The sequence below is a fragment of the Erpetoichthys calabaricus genome, chromosome 4 (genome assembly GCF_900747795.2).
Source record: "Erpetoichthys calabaricus chromosome 4, fErpCal1.3, whole genome shotgun sequence".
NCBI classification, from domain to species: domain Eukaryota; kingdom Metazoa; phylum Chordata; class Cladistia; order Polypteriformes; family Polypteridae; genus Erpetoichthys; species Erpetoichthys calabaricus.
Genome location: NC_041397.2, coordinates 225,204,066 through 225,226,724, shown reverse-complemented (window position 1 = coordinate 225,226,724; position 22,659 = coordinate 225,204,066). Strand labels below are relative to the sequence as shown.

Sequence of the window (22,659 nt, the reverse complement as noted above, 5' to 3'; positions counted from 1 at the left end):
TGTGTTATTTCATTTAACGTTATAAAAGGACAACCATGGACTCCATTCAAATTTCAGAATGACTTTACAAAAACATCTGATACAGTCAAGTTCTATCTGCTGTATCATAGGACAAACAACTTTGCTTTTAAATGAAGAGATTTTAGTTTGCATGAAACAAACTTTACTTTGACATTGTAGAGTAACTTTTGTAGACACTTATCAAAATGCATTAAGATAGAAGCATAATCAAATATGAAAAAAGGGGAAATTAATAAATTCTTAATGAAATGCAGGAAGTTAGAAGCTTACTAAACACCTTTTTGGCTACACTGCATAATCATCGGTCATTAACTACTACAAAAGTTTATAAAGATTTGTGATAATAAATGTGCATTTTTACAAGATCAGTTTATATCACTGTGCGATTTTTTTTTGTCATGAAGCTGGACTTTGAAATTAAAGTTGTTTTAACACAGAAATGCTTTTCATTCTTTATAACCATAAGTCACGTTTTTAAGCTCACATGCACACCCTATAAAACATTTAACCTAACTGAATACAAAGGGGAATCTTTCTTACAAAAATATCGATATTAAAAGGACACTAAATTAATACCAAATGAATTTCAGACGCTGTGTTACAATCTGATCAGATATAGGATATGAATGTGGTGGTTATGATGCTGACTACAGAGACATACAGTACATAATAAAGTTAAATTCATTTTGAAAACATCTGATCAATTATTGAATAAAATCAGAAGACACAACACATTTTAAATCGTTTTATTGGCAAAGGGGATTTTCTTTTTAATAAATCTAGTACAAATATAATAAAAACATGGACAATTTTAAACAAAATACATGTATTTCTTCCAAAACGTCAAGCTTAATGCCTATTACGTTATTTTAATTGAAATGTCACATTGTGCAATATAAAAAAAAAAAATCTTCATTACATACACATCCTTACATGGTGAACTCCATCCCAATGAGCTTTACACATAATGTCTACTTCCACAGTTTGAATACAAAAAACTTAAGATTAAAGTTAGGAAAGGACCTGCTGTCTTGAAGTTTCTGTTTAGCCTCAGTAGGAGGTACACTATAATGCATGCATTATATACTTTTCAGTTTGTTTATATAAAAAAAAGAAGGAAAAAAGCCACTTGTTAGAAACACTCCATCCACCACAACTAATATAGACAGTTGTGTGATACGTTTTTAACATTGAATATAAACCACGAGTTCAAGACAGACAAAGAAAGGCCTCAGGTTAGTCATAACAAAAGGTGACCTCTGGTGGGTGAAGTGTGAAATATGTCCTCTAAATGGCTAAACTAATTCATGATTATTTTAAATTGTTAACAGGGTAATTATAGCAGCTAGAAACTATGATGGTAAAAGCTTGTCTCTGAGGTAAAATTACACCATACATAATTTTACCAACATGACTAATATAGTGAAAATATACTATTTTTTAATGTCATTACAACACAATAGATCTTGAACAGATTCTGGCAAAAAATTAGGCCTAGGGAATTTTTTTAAAGGGAATATACCACTTACAACAGCTAAGGCTATTATAATTTCCAGTAATGCAACATCACATGTGCCATGTGAATATTATTTTTTTCCAAGTGATTAGAATTGGGGGTTATATGTTTTAGTCTAACAGGGTGGCACAGTGGCAGCGCTGCTGCCTTGGTATAAGGAGATCAGGATTCACATCCAGGGTCCTTCCTGTGTGGAGTTTCATGTTTTCCCTGTGTCTGCATGAGTTTCTCTGGTTTCTTCCCACTTTTCAAAGACATGCAGTTTTGCTGAATTGGCGACACTAAATTGGCCTGTATGTGTTTGGTGTGTTCACCCTGTGATGGTCTGGCTGCCTATGCTAGCTGGGATAGGCCCCAACATCAAAAATTTAGAAATGACATGACATGTTTTAGTTGACAAACACTAACCTTTTTGATTTAGTTTTACTTATGTATAACTGAATATTAAAGGATAAAAGTACTTGTTCTGTTAAGTATACCAGTTTTTATTGTGTTCTGCTAGTAGTTTTTAAACACTCAACTAAAAAATAGCTGCACAATACAGAATATTAGTATCATTAGACATAATCCGCTTTTTGAAAAATAAGCAAATGGGCCCAGATAAGCTAAATTTGTGAAATTGAAGAAGAAATAGCTTGTTCAGTCTTTGAAAATAATGTTAAATTAACTGGAAAAGGTACTAATGATCAGTGTCAGATAGTGAACTCCTAATTAACAAATCTTAATACAATTGTGTATGAACTAGTATAATAGCTGATGAGTTTATTGTAAAATGAAAAGAAATAAATTATAATAATTCCCTTCAAACAATCTTCACCTTCAAGTCTTATAATAAATCTACATGTAAAACATTCATTATATACTTCATAAACAGTGGTAAACTCTATATCTCACCATCTTACACAAAGGGAAATTATTGCATTTCTTTTCAACAAAACGCTTTTATAAAAATAAGCATTACAACCTAAAAGACCTTCATGGAGTCTTTAACTATATCAATTACAAAAATGTTTTTTTTTTTTCCAAAATAGTCAGGGTCAAACCTTTTCAGTGTTATAATCCATACTATACAATAGTGAAATCGTATGCCGTAATGCCTTTAACTTTTCATTACATGAAAAATGCTTAACATAAAGTTGTACAGAAATAAATTTACACTTTAAAACAAAATTTACAAGATGACTACTTTTTAAAAAAACATTTAAATTATTATAAGTGCATACCCAGCAGATTTAAAAGAAAAAGACAAATGAAACAAACTTTTTTATTTGTAAAATAAAACTAGTTAGTAAGATTTTCATCACCCAGAGGAGATGAAATGGTACTTTTGTCGTAAACAACAGAGTATATTATTGCTGTCATACAGCAAGTCTTTTTTCAGTTGATGGAGAAACACATTTTCAATAATTTGGTCAAACACTTTTTGCATCAATCAATGACTACATTTATGGCTATAAACCTACTCTACCTAGAATAAACGTTTCCTTATTCAACAATCTTAATTGCCTACCTGCGAATGCCATATTTACTTTCGTAAAAAATGTATTTTTTAAGAGTTTATATACAGAGAACCGTTTTCAATCTCTTCAAGTTTGGGCTTTATAGTTTCAAGCAATTAGTCTAAAAATGAGGAGACTAACTAGGACTGCGAAAACACTTTCAGGTCCTGCAAAGTTTTTAAATCTACAGAACTCACTTTCCCAAGATTCTACAGGATTGCAGCGGCTGCTGCCTTCTATCACAGTCCAGTTTTTAAACTAGTAGTAAGTATCTTTAAAAATACTATTTGGGTTCCTTGAGGCCTTGCTTCTAAATTGTGGAATTTAAAAAACAGGTTACAATACACTGCAGATCTAAGATGTGATTTGCCCAATAATGCAAATAACTTTTTCTTTAGTGTGTTTGCAGAGGTCAAATTTACTAAGAACTGCATAAAATGGCTGCACTTTAAAAACTACTTTGGAAAAAGTATGCCAGCTACATCTAATGCAATTTTAAACATTAGTTCACCTTTACTAAAAATACACTCCTGGAAGTGCATACTAATATCTCTAAAAACTGTGTACTGCAATGGTGTGTCTAATGTCACTACAAGCATAAAAAGGTAAAAATGGGTTACTTTCCTGTCGAAAAATGTCACTGACTATGCTGAATGAAAATTGTGATTCAGACCTCTGAAAAATCCTGCATCTTAGTGCAACAAAAACAAATCTTCTTCATGCCAACTTGCATGCTAAATGAAACTGACTTATCATTGCCTAGATGTAAAATATCCTTACTTTTTCAGTAGCAGCATGTATAAAGAATGTCACACGGTAAAAAAAAGCAATTGATTTCACTATGTCAGAGTTTTGGTGCAATGCCATCAACACATATCTTGTGGCTGCCCTCAGCAAACTAACAAGAGAAACTTTTCATAGCGCAACAACTGCTCTATTTCCAGTTCTGCAGTGGGATAAGCACACTTTTGTTCTTTAAAAAAATAAACAAAGAGGTGAACAAATAAACACTACAAGTCAAAGTGGTGTGACCTAATTCAACTGTATTGTTTAATAGATTCACCGTGTCCAAGGCACCGATTGCAGTGGATTATAAGGAGGATAACATTCTCTAAAATACCCTGAACACTTTAGCAGTTTATTTTGATTTTAAACTAGCAAGTCTGTTTGTACTTGGCCATTTTTGGTGTTCAGTAAAAACAAAATTCTGCAACTGTAAGAATCTTTATGGCATTTGTGTCAAACTACATAAATTGGCTCTGTACGGTAAACAAACTAGCAGCCTGCAACATTTGCTTAAACAAAATTTAAAAATGACACTTCAGTTATACAGTTCAAAGGACTCATTTCACCAAAGTTTTCATAACACATTTGTAATACTGGATTTCTTTTATACTGTTCCATCAGGAATGACCTTCTGTGGAGAATGTATTGCAGACTCTTCTTTATTGTACGTTTCCTCTGTCTCAGAAACAGGATTATCAACTCCATCAACAGCAGGTTGGGCTGCAGCTTCAGGGGTAAATGTTGGGACTGAGTTGTATAAAATAAACCCAACTATGATGATGACAAAGGACAAAATGTACAACATGGAGAACTGTAAAATAATGGAAAAAATGAAAATGATTCTTTTTTTTTTTTACAATTATTAAACAGTTGAGCTAATATTTAACAGACAACTTGAAGAGCATAACATTCTGAATGAAAGCATACAATCATGAAGCACATTACTAAATTAGGAAGAGTGAGTCAGCTCAACATCAACTGGCAATTAGCTAACAGCTCAGCACCTCTCTATATTCAATTGACCAGAATATATGACCTCAGATCAAGTAATACAACTACAAATTGAGTGAACTTTGATCCAAGGAATTCTAGTACCAGGTAAACTTATTTGCAATCTTGCTAATGTTTTGTTTATTATGCACAATTCATGACTAGAACAAAAATCCAATTGCAACACACCAATCGGATCTAGATCATGCTTCTCCAGGTATCTCTATCATTTCCCATTTGAGTGGTAATATTCTTAAGATAACTATGGGGCAAATAGACCCGTTCTCAACAAAAATGTTGAATACGGTTAACAGTTAAGCATATAAGCAGAACCAACTGCCAAAGTGTTCTTTCATTCACCAGTGTAAACTCCAAATATACTAAGCACTTGTGAGTATCCCACACCTAGCTGGAGCCTCTTGTGGCAGGTGGCCGGGTGCGGCCCTTAATCAGCCGCCTATATAACGAGCCGCCGCCCTACAATCAAGGCTGGAGTCAGGTGAGGAGGTGGACGAGGTCAGAGGAGGCGGCTAGTGAAGGAGCCGGGACTTTGAGAGACGGTGGGGGGTTTGTTGGTGTGGTGCACATAGAGACTTGTATTATAATAATAGTGTAAATAAACGTGTGGTGATGGACTGCAACGTGTCTGCCTGTCTATGTCCGGGCTGTACCCTTCTACACTCTCCTGAGACCACCTTTAGTCAAGGAAGTTTGGTTTCAGAGCCAGTGCCATACAGTATGTAGGGGTAAGTCTGGCTTATCTACTTGGATTGTTAAGCTTCCTGCATGAACTTCAAGAACCTATCCCAAACATGCCTGTCACCTGCCTGGCTTCACACCCATGCACAACCCATAACTTTAGTATTACCCAATTATATAAATAATTATGCAGCAAAGGATTAAAAAGTAGTAAAATTGCAGACTAGAAACTACTAGAAACTTTGTAGCACAACAGTAAAGTAGTCAGCATTTGCTTCATGGATCTAATATCCTGGGTTTTGGTCATTATCCACATGGAGTTTGCATGCTCTCTCTGTGTTTTCTGTAGTTACTCTAGTTTTCTTCCTAATGACATGCATGTTACGATAACTGGCACTTCCAAATGAGCTTATTGCAGGTGTGGGTGTGAGTGTACCCTGCTGTGGACTAGCACTCTGTTCAGGGCTGGCTAAGGCCTTGCGCCCAATAAAAGCAGAAGCCAGCCCAGGTAACCGAGAATTGAATGAACCAGGAGTGAGCTTGACTTTGGTTAAGATTGGAAAGTAATTCCACTCTTTGCCAGATTACATTAGTAGATGCAGGAACAGAAAAAGCAAATTCAAAGAATGATTTTAAAAATGAAGCCTGCCACACCTGTCCTTGTAGACTCATTTGCAGTTAAACTGTTGAGAGAATAATCTGAAGTAATTACATATAATTAATACATTTAAAAATATATATTGTCTTATGGTACCTTCAACTTGGCAAATTTAAACAAAATAAAAAAAAAATTAGCCAACCCTGATCATAAATTGGATTAAGCAATTTTTAAAATATCTTATGTTCTGTTCTCAAGAATTACACACATATATATATATATATATATTTATATATATATAAAATAAAAATAACAATCTTTACAAAACATTCTGGCTGTCATCTCAGTCAGAGGACAGAAACAGCCTTACCGCATATTGCTCATGATATTGAAATACCTAATGCAAAAAATACAAAAATAATTACACAATTACAAAATTTAACTTTGGGTATTGATACTATTAAAAAAAGAGATACTGTTCAACAAAGGTTTGAGAATTTTCATGGCCTATCAGTCACTATCCTTGGTCACTTCAATTCAGTGAAATTGTCTTCACTATGTGCAGAATGTCTGACAAAACATTTTCCTTCATTCCTGCCTACAGTTAGGTATAACATTTCTCAGGTCAGTGCAGAGACCAATCTTTTTTCCTCTATAGACTGCTATCAGTCAGTCAGCTGTACTTATCAATATAACCAAATGCTACTTCAGTTATATCACTTGAAGTACTTTTCTGAGGGGCTAAACGGAGAAGTAAAAGTTATTTGCCCTTGAGTTCAGAAAAAACACAAGATCTCTTAATGTGTGCTTCATTTCAAAGTACCTTAACTGAACCAATTTACAAAACATTAAGGTGTTGTGTTTGACACTGATTTGATCTGTAGTCATCACATTTCCATAGTTTAAAAAAACTGAAAAATTAAGAACTGCATGATGCAGAAAAGCATCATAATACTGTACATTGAGAAATATAATGCATTAGTGCCAGGTCCAAATCACTTGATTACTACTCTGCAATATTTTGTTATTTTTATTACTACTATTTAATTATTTAAAATACAACACTAGAAATCATATCTAGAACTAAGAAGATGAACTTTATAACCGAGGTTCTTAAATGTCCACACTAATTCCAGTTAAGTTTACAGCCTATTTTACAACATCCATTTTGACATACAAATCACTACCAGCATAGCATTGTTAAATTACTGGACTTACCAATACCTATGCTCCAGAGTACTCATTGCAACTAAACAGATGTTGACTTCTTTTTTTTCCCCAACCCAATAAGAAGTTTCTTCCAAGCTGCCCTTACCTTAAAATGTCCATACTTTGTAAAATAACTTCTTTAAGGATTAAGAACCAAAATTAAATAAAGTGCAAACGAGACTTTTACATGTCTAGTACGTTTTGTGCATGAACTTCTGGGGGGTGGGGGTTAATGTTTAACACATTTTTTGTTTTATTTTAAATATACAGTACTACACTTCTAAATGTCTTACATTGTATGCTTATAAACTAGTACCACTTTTAAAAGTAAACTGAAAGTATTTGGAAGAATAAAAGGTTAAGATTACATTTACTTAAAGATGTACTTCTAGATGTGTGTGTTTTTAATCATTTGAAAAATTAACTGATATTTGTCATCTGTCACTCATTACTATAAACAAATATATGATAATATAAACTATTATAATCTGTGTAGAACCAAAGCAATGAACCAAAGAAATGCACGTTTTAACAAAAAATAACATAACACAAGACATTTTCTACTTCAGACCTGAAGATTTCAGACTAACTTCACCATATCTTATCTGACCATACATGCGGTTATTCCTATTTTATATAACAAGACATTGTTACTGTTATAACAAGTGTTGAGGCACTTTACACTAACATCCCCCATGATGATGGCATATTGGCATGTGAAATGTACCTCAAACAACATGATTTACCCACAAAGTCAGTAATAGAAATGATAAAATTCACTCTGACACATAATCTATTCTCTTTTGGACAGGATTGCTACTTGCAACAAATGGGGACTGCAATGGGATGTCGGTTTGCACCTCACTATACAAATCTTTTTATGGCAAAATTGGAGGAAGATTTCATGTCAATGTGCATCGTAAAACCAATGTTGTATCTCCGTTACATAGATGACATCTTCATAATCTGGACTACCAGTGAAAAGGACCTCCTCCATTTTCATAATGAATATAATTGTTTTCACCCCAACATAAAGCTGAAGCTGAATTACTCAAAAACAGAAGTCAGCTTCCTTGACACCACCGTTCAACTGAAAGACAACACCCTTGTAACTTCTATTTTTCACAAACCGACAGACAGATGGACCTACCTGAAAAGTGACAGCTTCCACCCCAAGCATATAAGGCGCTCCATTATTTTCAGCCAAGCAATACGGTATAATCGTATTTGCTCAGACCCAACAGACCGGGATCAACAACTGCAGGAGCTCAGACAAGATTTCATCAGACAAGATTACACCCTGAAAACAACAGACACTCAAATAAGAAGAGCTACTGCCATACCCAGAGACAACCTTCTGGAATATAAAAACAAAGACAACAAGGATCGCATCCCCCTTGTTGTCACCTACAACCCACATCTTGAAACACTTCAAAAAATTATAAAAGAACTTCAGCCAATACTAAACAATGACCAAACACTGAAAAATGTATTTCCTGAACCTCCCCTCCTGGCATACAGACAACCACCAAACCTTCAACAATTAATTGTCCGAGGCTCCCTAAGTGAACCAACAGAAAATGGCACATCTCCATGCCTACAGAAAAGATGCAAAACATGTGCCCACATCTATGATACAGACCGTATAGTTATACCACACTGCCGACTTGAACATCACATAAAGGGATCATTTTCCTGCAGATCATCTAATGTAGTCTACCTAATTTTCTGCATGAAATGTCCTGACACTGCACTCTATGTGGGAGAAACTGGACAAACACTCCGCCTGAGAATGAATTTACACAGGTTCCACATTAAACATGGCCACACAGATGTTCCTGTGGCGGCCCACTTCAACAGCCATGGACACTGTGAGAAGGACTTTAAAGTCACAGTGCTTATGGGCAACTTCAAAACACAGCAAGAGAGAAAAGAATGGGAAGTTAAACTCATCCTAAAATTTAATACATTACAACATGGATTGAATAAAGACGAGTTTTATGGCCAGATATGAGGATTGTTTACATCTCTCAGAATGACAGACAACCTGTCTACAGACCCATTGTTTTGAAAAAACTCATTACAAACTTCAAAAGACTTTGTTGGACAGTTATCTTATCCAGAGATCTTGACAATACATTGTTCTTTTCTCTCTTGTTAAATTAACCCTAGCCTGAATGAATCTATTAATTTTTTACATTCAAAATTTCTCATTTAAAGATTTACCAATGTTGTTTCTTGTCCTAGAGTGTGTATATAAACATAGGGAACTCCAGTTTCTGTATTACATCTTGCCTGAAGAAGGGGCCTGAGTTGCCTCGAAAGCTTGCATATTGTAATCTTTTTAGTTAGCCAATAAAAGGTGTCATTTTGCTTGGCTTTTCTCTATAACAAGACAGAAAAACCTGCCACTCTCTTTCTCTCTCTAACCACTGTGGGACATGGCCGGCCTTTTATCCCGGCCAATACCCCCAGGCCGCCAGGTGGAGCTGCAACATAGAGGTGCCCACAGTTACCGCAGGGCATCATGGACAGTGGACTTTTTCATCACAGCCCTGCTGGATACCATGGGAACCTCCAGGGGACGTTGCAGGAAGGTCCAGAGACTATTATGTGCCCTATAACCTGGAAGTACGTCGTAGTCATAGCGACAGGAAGAATGACGTGCTTCCGGGGTAAAGAAGAAGAGTTTTTATCTGACCCGGAAGTGTTCCAGGTCACGTGGACAGAGAGGGCGAAACACTTCCGGGTCAAGGACTATAAAAGGACTATGGGAAATCCCAGACGTCGAGCTGAGCTGGGTGGAAGGGTGGCAACGCGTCTGGGAGTGTGGAGGATTGTGATTATTGAGTATTGTAGTGATTATTGGTAATTTATGAGTATTGTGGAGTGGAGGGTGCTTTGTGCCCGTTATTGTTCAAATAAAAATAATATTTGGACTTTTACCTGGTGTCAAGTCAGAGGGTTCAAGAGGATGACAGCGCCCTCTATCTGTCACACCACAAAATATTCTACTACTCTTTTAAAAAGACACACAGGCTAGCTTAAAAAGTAAAGAACCCTTTTAAATGTTGCCGATAATAGCTTTGACTCGTGGAACTGGAACTCTTGTATCTGTCATGAATATTTCTGAGAAAATGCAACTTGGGAACAGGTCAGAAAACTCGGCATATTGGTTCATGTCACTGTGTTAAACTACAATTACAAGCCATGTACACAAACCTGTAACTAACAGGCTATATATACTGTATATGAAATGTGTTTTTTAAATGCTGTTGCAGGTAACATGGATTCCTCTAAAGTATTTTATAAAAGAAATCAATTAACTAAATTAAATATAAATAGCATATATATTATCACTGGTAAAATATTCACAGCAAAATTTTCATTTGAATGGCAGCTGGTATTTGTCAGATTATTATATTTTAGAAACATTTACTTGGATGTTTAGTTCATCAGAATGTTGCACTATTTTAAATTGTTTTTTTATGTTATCTGCAAGTCAACACATTATACACAGATCAAAAAGTAACACTAACAATTTGTCCTGCATCAAATATATAAACAGTGACATCTTTACTTCACTAAATCCCCCCACCCTCTTGTCTTTCATACTAACATAATGCTTCAGATTTATGCAATGTGTATTGGTGTGCTGTTAACCAAAGGTCTGCAGTTGTTTTATTTATCTTTTTGTTCTTTTTCTCCTTTGTCATTAAAATATCACTTTGCTAAGAAGGTTGGCACTACCATCTTCAGACTATCAATTTAAAGTTTGTAGTAGGCTATAAACTTTATGAAAATCTTCACTTCTGCACCATAGGTCCAGCTAAATTTCTCATTTTATCCTACAAATAGTAGCAGCTACTGCATTGGTTTCAGTCCAGTGAGAAATCTGGTGACTGTGTTCTACAAGCCCAAGTGCAGTGCATGTCAACTAGTAAATATATATTTTAAAAAGTTTCAGATGCAGAAGAAAAAAGGATGATGTACTTATGCCACAAGCTTGGCACACCTATCCATGGCCAGTTTCGCCCATTCCTCTTTGCAGCACCTCTCAAGCTCCATCAGGTTGGATGGGAAGCGTCGGTGCACAGCCATTTTAAGATCTCTCCAGAGATGTTCAATCGGATTCAAGTCTGGGCTCTGGCTGGGCCACTCAAGGACATTCACAGAGTTGTCCTGAAGCCACTTCTTTGATATCTTGGCTGTGTGCTTAGGGTCGTTGTCCTGCTGAAAGTTGAACTATCACCCCAGTCTGAGGTCAAGAGCTCTCTCGAGCAGGTTTTCATCCAGTATGTCTCTGTACATTGCTGCAGTCATCTTTCCCTTTATCCTGACTAGTCTCCCAGTCCCTGCCACTGAAAAACATCCACAGCATGATGCTGCCACCACCATGCTTCACTGTAGGGATGGTGCCTGGTTTCCTCCAAATGTGACGCCTGGCATTCACACCAAAGAGTTCAATCTTTGTCTCATCAGACCAGAGAATTTTCTTTCTCATGGTCAGAGTCCTTCAGGTGCCTTTTGGCAAACTCCAGGCGGGCTGCCATGTGCCTTTTACTAAGGAGTGGCTTCTGTCTGGCCACTCTACCATACAGGCCTGACTGGTGGATTGCTGCAGAGATGGTTGTTTTTCTGGAAGGTTCTCCTCTCTCCACAGAGGACCTCTGGAGCTCTGACAGAGTGACCATCGGGTTCTTGGTCACCTCCCAGACTAAGGCCCTTTTCCCCCGATCGCTCAGTTTAGATGGCCAGCCAGCTCTAGGAAGAGTCCTGGTGGTTTCGAACTTCTTCCACTTACAGATGATGGAGGCCACTGTGCTCATTGGGACCTTCAAAGCAGCAGAAATTTTTCTGTAACCTTCCCCAGATTTGTGCCTCGAGATAATCCTGTCTTAGAGGTCTACAGACATTTCCTTTGACTTCATGCTTGGTTTGTGCTCTGACATGAACTGTCAACTGTGGGACCTTATATAGACAAGTGTGTGCCTTTCCAAATCATGTCCAATCAACTGAATTTATCACAGGTGGACTCCAATTAAACTGCAGAAACATCTCAAGGATGATCAGGGGAAACAGGATGCACCTGAGCTCAATTTTGAGCTTCATGGCAAAGGCTGTGAATACTTATGTACATGTGCTTTCTCCATTTTTTCATTTTTAATACATTTGCAAAAACCTCAAGTAAACTTTTTTCATGTTGTCATTATGGGGTGTTGTGTGTAGAATTCTGAGGAAAAAAATGAATTTAATCCATTTTGGAATAAGGCTGTAACATAACAAAATGTGGAAAAAGTGATGCACTGTGAATACTTTCCGGATGCACTGTAGAATCAAATAGATTAAACCTACACTACATCATGTCTGATACAGGGGAGACATAAATCCACCTTTTCCTTGTCTAGAGCACAATGTGCTGAAATCGTAACCTACACCGAGGCAATATGTGGCATATCTAACTTTATATACTTTTATGGCAGCTTTCACATAAATAATGTTTGTGCAATGGCTTGACCTTGACTGTGGCAAATGATAAATGTGTTTGTATCAATTCCTTGAAACACTAAATATAACAAAAACTGCCAATATAAACATTGTCCTTTAGAAAAAAAATTTGATTACATAAGGATTTTAAATGAAAAATGTAATATTTAAATAATTAAAGAGGTGGATAACCTAAAATTAACATTAAACATTTTTTACTTTTTACACTTTTCCTGTAAGCAGTTTCAAAGTCTTGAATCTCCGACATGTAACAGATCTTATTTGTTTATATTTCTTTTTACATCATATCGGTGGACTACATGCTAGTATGATTGTACAAATGCATTACTGTCATACGGATTTATCCTCTCAGGAATTTCCATGGCCATTTTTTCATTTTATGTTAATTAAATTGTTTTTTAAAAGTTTCTATACTTTTGTGATCAATGTGTAGTGTGCCTGACCTATGCCTAGCAAATAGAAGACCACGGTGTCTCAAACACACTGAGATTTAATTTTACTTCACTCTGTCTTCATCCTGTTGATGCTTTTGTTGTTATGGTGATAACAGTATTCTACTTACCTTGTAGTATATGTAATGTTCAATCAAGTAACCAAGGACTTTTTCTGTACTCCCGTATTCACAGTCACATATGTGTCAAAGATTTGCTTTGGACCCATGTTTTGTCCAAACACTGTCTTTTATTGGACTACTTATTACTCCCATAACCTTGGGAGAAAAATAATTAATTTTGAGTTCCACCAATTTTTTTGTTTAATTTTATCTGTTTTTGTCCACTTCTGCCATTAAGATTAAAGTATTTCATATTTTCATAATATTTCACCATAATGTTTTTTTTTTTGCTCTGAACACATGCATCTTGCAAGAAACCAGTCTATCCTGGAGGCATTCAACACAAAGCAGAATGGCAGTCTATCACAGTGCTCTCTATTAAAAGCTTACACTTACATTTGATCTTAAACTGGGTCAACATTAGTATTCACAATTAGGATATCCAAAGAAATCCCACAGTAAAAGCATGCTAACATCAGATTGGGAATGAAAACCTGAAGCTGCAAAAGCAAATAGAGCCCACTGTGCTACTGTGGCACCCACTTGAATTACTTCCATCTTTTCACCTTCTAGACCTACTTTTTCAATTTCAGAGTGGTAAAATGCTGTATCCTATCCAGGGTTGAAGATTAGGCCCTGTTTTAGAGAGGACATCTGTCAATCACTAGACACTTAAATACAACCATGCCCTCTCAAACTAAAGCAATTTAGTTAACCTAATCTTTGAGCCTTTAAAATACATGGGAGTATTCTGAGAAAACCTATGTGGACACAGAAAAATGTGCAAAGTCCACATGGTTAGTGATCAAGAGGCAACAACAGTATAATGCCTAAACCACTATGTCACTCTCATGTAAAAGATTTTTCCTATTCTTGAGGTTTATTTTAATACCACATTTTTATCCTGTCTGCTTTAAAATATTCCTTGTAATAATCCAGAAATTTAATTATAACATAAAACAACAGATTAATGTAAAATATGACTAATGAAACATTTATCCAAGCTGAAATCCAGTGTATCATATGAGACATGTCAAGGAACATGCTTAATACAACTCACAAAAATGAAAACGTTGGAATTAACTTACATGAAATCTATGCACGTATATTTAACCAATACCAAATACAGTAAATGTAAAATGTAGAAATAATTCAGTTATACAGGGCTATTCAAAATGAAAGAAGAGATTTCAAAAATGTATTTCAAAAAATTGTATAAGACAAACACATTCCGTACATCAGTGGATAGAGGAAAGTTCAAAGTTTGGACCTATGGTCCTTGAGGTTGCATTCACTCAACATGAGCACCATGTGTAGCGCAACAAACACCAAAACGGTAGACCATTTCTTGCCACACACAAGTAAACTGGTCCCTAGTTACTGAATTCACAGCTTCCTCAATTCAATGTCGCCAGTCTTGAAGATTAGCGGGCATAGGTGGACCAAACACTCTTTCTTTAATGTACCCCCATAGATAAAAATTGTAGGGGGTAAGGTCTGGAGACCTGGGAGGCCATAGACGCTGAGCAAGATCTTGTTGTCCATCACTTTCAATCCATCGTTCTGGAATGGTGTCGTTCAGGTAACGCTGGACCTCCAAGTGGAAATAAGGCAGGGCACCATCTTGCATGAAGGTCCAGCGTTACCTGAACGACACCATTCCAGGACGATGGATTGGAAGGTTCCACCTATACACGCTAATCCTCAAGATTTGCAACATCAAACTGAGGAAGCTGTGAATTCAGTAACTAGGGACCAGTTGACTTGTGTGTGGCAAGAAATGGTCTACTGTTTTGATGTTTGTTGTGCTACACATGGTGCTAATGTTGACTGCATGCAACCTCAAGGACCATAGGACCAAACTTTGAACTTTCCTCTATCCAGCGATGTGCAGAATGTGTTTCTGTCTTGTACAGCTTGTTCAAAATAAAATTTGTGAAATCTACTCTTTCATTTTGAAGAGCCCTGTATTTTTCAAGTTTATAAAAAAAATTAAATGTACAAACCCTAGCAACAGATAAGGACATAAACATATTTCATAGTGAATAAAGTAGTACAAAGAATATGATTCTGCAAATGTTCTAAATTAAATTACAAATACCCTTAGTCTCAATCGGTGCACAGCTACGACTATTTCTTGTGGTCAAGTTTTTACTATTTTGTTCATGAACAACTATACCATTGGATTGTTTTAGTGAAGTTCTACATTTATGAAAGGCTTAAGTACCAGGGATCACATAATGCTGTTTATTTTAAATAAAATAAGAAAAAGTTACAAATGTAACTACAGTAAAAGTTTTTTTTTTTTTTTTTTTTTTTACTTACTGTGTATTGAAGGAGAACAAATCCAAAGAAAAGGCTGAAAAGGTCTGCTGTCAGCAAAGATAGGTTCACTGCAGTTGCGCTGGCTATTTTAATGACCAAGGGCATGCAGTTGTACAGTCCAAACATGCATATGGCATATCCAGTGAAAAGTAAGGCTGTAAAAACATGGCAGAAAAATAAGCACAAACAATAATGCAAAAAAGAAAAAGATAAATTTGCATGAAGACAGTGTTTCTCAGATGAGACCTTTGGTAGCTACATGTATTATGATTTCTGCTAGATTTAAAAATATATATTAAACATACCAACTTGCCAGTTCCAGGTAATTTTGGCGATTTCTGTACACTCAAGTATGGCCCTACACAAAAACAGATAAAGCGATTTAGCAATATTTTTAAAAACAAAAGTTGAGTAAATCTATAGATGTCAGAGTACACATATAATAAATGCAGTAATAAGCAAGTTTTAATAGGGACCCAAGCAGTCCACAATTGAGGATTACCATACAACTTAAAAACCGTAATATGTCATAGTCATTTACACCAGAACAGTATACTATCATTTCTGCCTAGATACTTGTTTAGCAGACAATGAAATAACTTTATTTTTACTTATAGCCAATCTAGTAACCTCTGTTTCTGCAATGGCTCCCCACCTTCACTACCGACTCAACCTCAATTCACTTACAAAGTGCGTCGTTACACTTAGTACTTCCTCATAACCCATCATTGTTTACGTCTTCTATGTAACTGTCTTCTACAACTCCAAACATCTACTGTTAATGTACCTGTCTTTGGAAACAACAAAATCCTTCATATAAAGATGAATTCTGAAATCTCAGATGAAAGACTATAAACATTTTTGAGTAGCTGCAAAACCTTATGCAGAGGACAAATATTTTCCTAATTTAAATATTATCACATAAAAAGAACTGTAAAACATGTGGGGTCATATGGCCGCAAGAAAAAAATGCATTGTAGTAAAATTTTAGATGATGTGTGACACATGGAATAGCCAAACTTGAAAGCTTAATATGGTTATTAACTATTATTGAAAAGAGACACATCTGTCTATCCTAATTTTGTAGTTTGTAACCCAAAATTATGAAGGGAAAAATTCTGATGATTTCCAAATGGGTAAGATTAGCAAAAAAGTAATTTTTTAAGTGAATGTCATAGGCACATCTAAGGGCTCTAAAACATTATTTTTATTTACAAGATTCTTGCATAAAGGGTTACAAATCGTCCCAAGCAATACAAGTTCACTTAACAAAGTCAGTAGAAAGCTTAGTTTTGCCATCTATAAACATGCTTATAAATTAAAATGTTTTAAATACATTAAAATTTAAAAAATTAAAATTTTTAAATGAAACTGAACAAGACTTCTAATTAGAACTATTAAAAGATGCTTTAGAAAAAAATAAAACTAATTGATATATGGTATTTTAAATGCTCTAAAATTAAACAGCAAAATACAGAATGATACTAAACATATTTATATGTGCTGCAAATATCACTAAGGGCTGGTTTATACTTCATGCCCAGAACACGTACACACATGCATCATGGCTGCCATGCAGTTCTGCAGGTGCACGCATCATATGAAGTATAAACCCAGCCTTAGTTACATTTATGTAACAGTGGCATTTACAGCCTTTGGATAATAAGGAAGGTATTAAACAAATGAAAATTCATATTACAGTATATCATCAGAACAAAAAATGTACATTGAAATTTTACAAATAGAAGTCATTAATAAAGACAATACACTGTAAAAATTAATAGATAATGCAGCTATGAATATAATTTCTTGTATACCAGAGCCACTCCCTAATTAACTTTTAATCTTATACATTTAGTTTACTTCTATCATCCAGGAGTTATGACAAAACAAAGGAAACAGAATTTTAATCTGGAATTGATCACTGAAGTCCTCCATAAACAGATATAATTAAAAGCCGACTTCAACCAAACAAACTCACGAAAAACTGCAAGTGATATTAGAATTATCAACTATAGTTTATCTTACATCTGTATTCCACTGAAGACAGTGCCAAACAATCCAACCATGCCCAGAAACTCCTCTTGGCTCAAATTCTTCACAGTGTATTCTTGACAAACATTAGAAACAGCATAAAGAGCTGCTCCACCCAAAACAAGGACATCTCCAAGTAATATGTTGGTACCTACAGAAAGAATGATTCAGCTTAAAATGTACACGCCAAAGGCAAACAAAATCCAACAATGCTTCCCTCCAGTTGTTAAATCTGGATCAAGTGTATACAAAGATACACAGGCAAATACTTGCACTTAGGAGAAAAAGAATGCATTACAAATAAAGTCCACAATTTGCATTATAGCAAACTACAACACAAAGTTGCAGCAGTTACAGATGTTTCACAAATCACTTGTAGCCTAATATCAAAATAAAAATCCATCAACCCACTCATTCATTTACCTAGACTACTAAGACTACAAATATTTCTGATAAAGTGTACTTGATAGTTGCAAACCACCCAATGCAAACTATTTACACTTCTCGTTGGTAGGTGTCAGCCAGAAGGACCTCAATAAAGTCACTAGGTTTGCTTCATTAACGCTTTCTGGACCTCGAGGACCTCGGCAATTCAGAATGATCTGAAGAAGCCAAGGTTTTACTCTTATGGTTGACAGAAGCAATATAAGAGGGTGTAAGCATGTAGTTAGGATGCCCCCAGGTGCCTACCACAAAAGGAGCAACAGACATGGCTCAATGGGCTAAAACCATGTGAAGAGAGTCTTGAGACGGCTAGAGGAATGATCTTTCCTGAATGAACTAGAAAGTCCTTAGGAGTACCTGGATACACCTGTCAGAAATATAGTAGCCTAAATTGATCATCAACCTGTGTTATAACAATTGCAAGAAAAGTTAAGTTTTCAAAATCAAATAAAAAATTTAGCATTTTACTGCACAAGTGTGCCAGTTTACAGGTGCTTCAGGTTGTGTGACATGCCTGACAAGGAACTTGAGATAGCAAGCAACAAACCATCTATGTAGTCAGAGAGTTTGGTAAGGCTTTAAGATATACGAGTGGTACAATCAACATGCAGATATTTAAGTAGTTGTCCATTAACGCTACAAAATTATGACATGTTTTGATGCATTACAGTTAAAATTGTTCATTATAAAATAAGGATATTAGCAAGCCAATGAAAATTTACATATTTTATTAGCGTAATGTGATGGGTTATCATTACAGCCCTTGTTTTAAGCACTTGCCGGATTACACCAGACATTATAGATTCTCTGTGTTTGTAGCAGAACCCTAATCAAAGCCTTAATGATGCAGAAGCAACATATGCTGGGTACATTATGTGATGTTTCAGATATTTTAGTGAGTTGCTTCTTTAAGCTTTTTAATTCCACTGAAGGCCTTGGTAGAAATATTTTTTTACTGAGAAATAATGGAATACATATATGTATTTTTACCTAAATGATGCAAGTTTAGTAAATTAGAAATGACAACAGATTCTTGTTAATGTTTTAATTTGCAGCATTGCCAACACTGGGCCTTGGCATAAAACATGACATAACAGGGTCATCTGGTAACACTGTCTAGCATTCAAGAAAAAACATGAACACACTATTAGAAGGGCAAGGGCACATAGTTTTGTTTATAAACACAATTTCTATAGAATGCAAAGGTAAACTGAATTTAAATAGTGTGAAAATCTATTCATACCAGAGAAAATCCAACTATAAGTGAAAATGAAGAGGCCTATGTATTACCTTTACCTGCTCTATTGTGGTATGAAATGATCTTAAACCATACTTTTTTTATCTCTCAAGAATACCAGTGCCAAAGTAACAGGATATTATGTATTTGTACAGAGATTTATCAGTAAGCTCACCTGAACCCTGGTTTCTCCCAGCTTCAACATCTGCTCCAACCATTGTTCCAGCACCCAACAAACAGATACACACTGCCACATAATGAACTATCCGGAAACGGGTTTTAAGGATAAACCATGAAAGGGCCATTAACACAGGAATCACAAAACAGTCCAGGAGCTAAACATTTAAAGATAGAAAAAAGAAATTAAAAAGAAAGTGGTATAGATTATAGGTTTATAAGATTCACAATTATCAAATAATAAAAGACATTGGGATTTCTTTCAACCTTGCAACAGTTCCGTAGTGTCACCATTGGCCTAATTTGAGTCTTTCAATCTACTGCCTACTATTCAATGATTCGATTCACCCTCTCATTTTATAGTGTTAATATATTTATATTCTATTAATTCTAAGCAGAAAATGTACCTGCTTATCTAATAAGGGCATTTCAGCAGATATATTTCATATTGCAATGCTTGTGGTTCTGCATGTAAATATAATTCAGGCTTTGTCAGTTCTTCCCAATCTTGCTATTGTCAAAACATAAACATAATGTAAAAATCTCAGAGCCAATTAATCTATTTCAGGATCACAAAGTACTGGAGCCTATCCCAACAAGAACTGGAAGCAAGGCAGGAAAATGTCCTGAATAGGGCATCACTCCATCAAAGAGCCTACTCATGCACACAGCCAAACTGACACTCACACAGGGTCAATTTGGAGTTGCCTATCAACATAATCAGCAAGTCTTTGGGAATGTGGGAGGAAAAACAGAGTACTCTGATGAAAACTCACATAGACATAGGAAAATGTGCAAACTTCACATGGGGAAAGACCAGGCATAGGATTTGAAAACAGGACATTGACCTGAAAGGAAGAAGCACTACGCATTGTGCCAAAACGATTTCCTGCTACAAGAAAGTAAATAGTCATGCTCCACTTTATGTGCTTTTATGAAGCTAAGCTCAAACAAAGTGTCTTCATTGGCTGTATAAGATACAATGGGCCACAACAGACATCCTACTTACACAGTGGTAAGCAGTAAACAAAAACTGAATATTTTTAACATTTAATTCCAATTCATCAAATATGACTTAAAATTCAGTGATTGCAGTTAACTCCAAAACCAGTTTCTAACATAAAACTCATGTTGCAGTCTGCCTCTCAAGCAGAGTTTCCTGAAACCTGAGCAGGAGGCAGCATTCAGATTTTCAAATTAATTTTTTCCTGCTATGCTGCTGTGTCACATGCCTGTACGTAAATTTAAAATACATGTACTATGCCTTTGTTCTAAATTGAAATAGGAAGAAATAATTTTCTCACTGTAGGAAAACAAACTATTTGAATTTTGGCAAGTGTTTAACGCTCTTCACTCGTCACTAATTGTGCCATAGCACACTTTAACTTCCCTTCCTGCATCTTTGCACATGCAAAGCACTGATAAGTGCAGACAACAATGATTAAAAATAAGTAATCATCAGTGAAGGGATTAGTATAGCAGCATCAAGAAGAGAGCTTTAGAAATGCAAACTCAACATAATGGTATGTACAATTATAATAATAAAAAACTGATTTGACAGGTAACTAATATATTGATGAAGAAAGTTGAAAAAAGTGGGATAAATAAAGAAAAACATGTTCAGTGTAATAAAGATTACTGCTATATTAAAATGTGCAACATCTGTTATATTATTCAGAAATTTGTGCAGCTGTTTAAAAACAACTGTCAGTAGCAGTAAGAAATTATCTTTAACCAAGTACACACTTAATTATGAGCAGATGATGCCATGGTTAGTATTGCTTCCTCATTGATCCAGCAAGTCCAGTCATACAATTAACATAAATGCATGCACTCTATCTGCTCTCTCAGCAGACCTCCAAATTGAACAGCTTCTGGCCTTTTAAGAGCAATGAAGAAAATGTGGCCTAGTCAGATGATTATGTTTGATGTAAGGATTGGCTGTAAGAGGTAGATCAGTCAGGAAGCAAAGAAGGATAAGCTGCATACTGAACCCTGCTCTGAATAAATATCTCCAGGAAATGAAAGCAGTCCATAAACAGGAAATCCATTCACATTGGATCGAGCTTTTGAATTGAAGACAGGACTCTTGACCAATGAATGAGGGGATGTGATGCATCTTATTTGTAGACTTCTGTCACTTTGAGCTATTTTTTTAACAACACTGTATCAAAAATGCATGTGGTTTGCATATTGTGCACATATAACTAGACTTGTGCATCATGCAACACAATTAACATGAGATTTTTCTTCATGGACATTTTTGATATTGCTTGTTTATGTCTAGCATTGGTCACCATAGGCTCCTACTGTACAAGAAATGTTATCTGAGTTGTCCATGAGAACATGACATTAAAATATTTATGAGCAATCACTACACACCACAAGGAGTAAGTAACATAAAAAATATCTTTTCTGGATGGAGCATTCATTTAAGGGCATCAGATCATCTACTGATTCGACCATAAAAGTGCCAATTGGTGCCATCTCTAGTGAATACATTTTTGAAACACCTTATGTAAAATGCATATTGGAATATTTTATTTTACAGTGGCTTTATTAATCAGTTGCTGCTTTGAAAACAGTTTGTGACTGTGACAACATTTACACCCATCATGTGCACAGATGTGTTTTATTAGAAACAGTTTATTGAATTTCTGAGACCAGCTTTGCTCAGGATAAAGGACTAGCTCAAAAGTTTTTTGTGCTTCATTACTCATTATTGAGCAATGCCTTGGGAGAACAATTTACAAATGTGACAATAAAAGATTCTGGCTGAAAATGTTATCACGCAGAATTATACTCTTTATTGTTATTAGCTACTTCTTTCTTACCTGCACACTTGTTAGTGTCGTGTATTGATAGGCCTTTACAACCATATAATTAGCTTCAACATCGGCGATTCCCAACAACAAATACTTCCACCATTTTTTTTTTAATATTGACAAGAGATTTTTATCTTCTGTTTAAAGAAAACAAAATAAAAAAAGTCAAAAAATCGCTTCAACACAGAACATGTTCAAATTTTAGTAAAGTTAATTTCAAGAAGAATTAACGCTGAAA

The 22,659-nt window shown here is 35.4% G+C and overlaps 1 protein-coding gene across 2 annotated transcripts in view; it reads right to left on the bottom strand.

Annotated features, from left to right (window-relative positions):
* Positions 1–1,747: 1,747 nt before the first annotated feature.
* LOC114650623 (solute carrier family 35 member F2-like) overlaps positions 1,748–22,659 on the bottom strand; it is a 36,668-nt gene continuing 15,756 nt past the window's right edge. For both annotated transcript variants that reach the window (XM_028800389.2, XM_051926823.1), the window contains exons 5-10: positions 22,431–22,558; positions 19,595–19,754; positions 17,733–17,889; positions 16,010–16,062; positions 15,705–15,859; positions 1,748–4,633 (exon numbers count right to left, since the gene is read on the bottom strand). In XM_028800389.2, the coding sequence (XP_028656222.1) occupies positions 4,427–4,633; positions 15,705–15,859; positions 16,010–16,062; positions 17,733–17,889; positions 19,595–19,754; positions 22,431–22,558 (860 nt within the window). In that variant the 3' untranslated portion in view covers positions 1,748–4,426. The remainder of the gene's footprint in view (positions 4,634–15,704; positions 15,860–16,009; positions 16,063–17,732; positions 17,890–19,594; positions 19,755–22,430; positions 22,559–22,659) is intronic.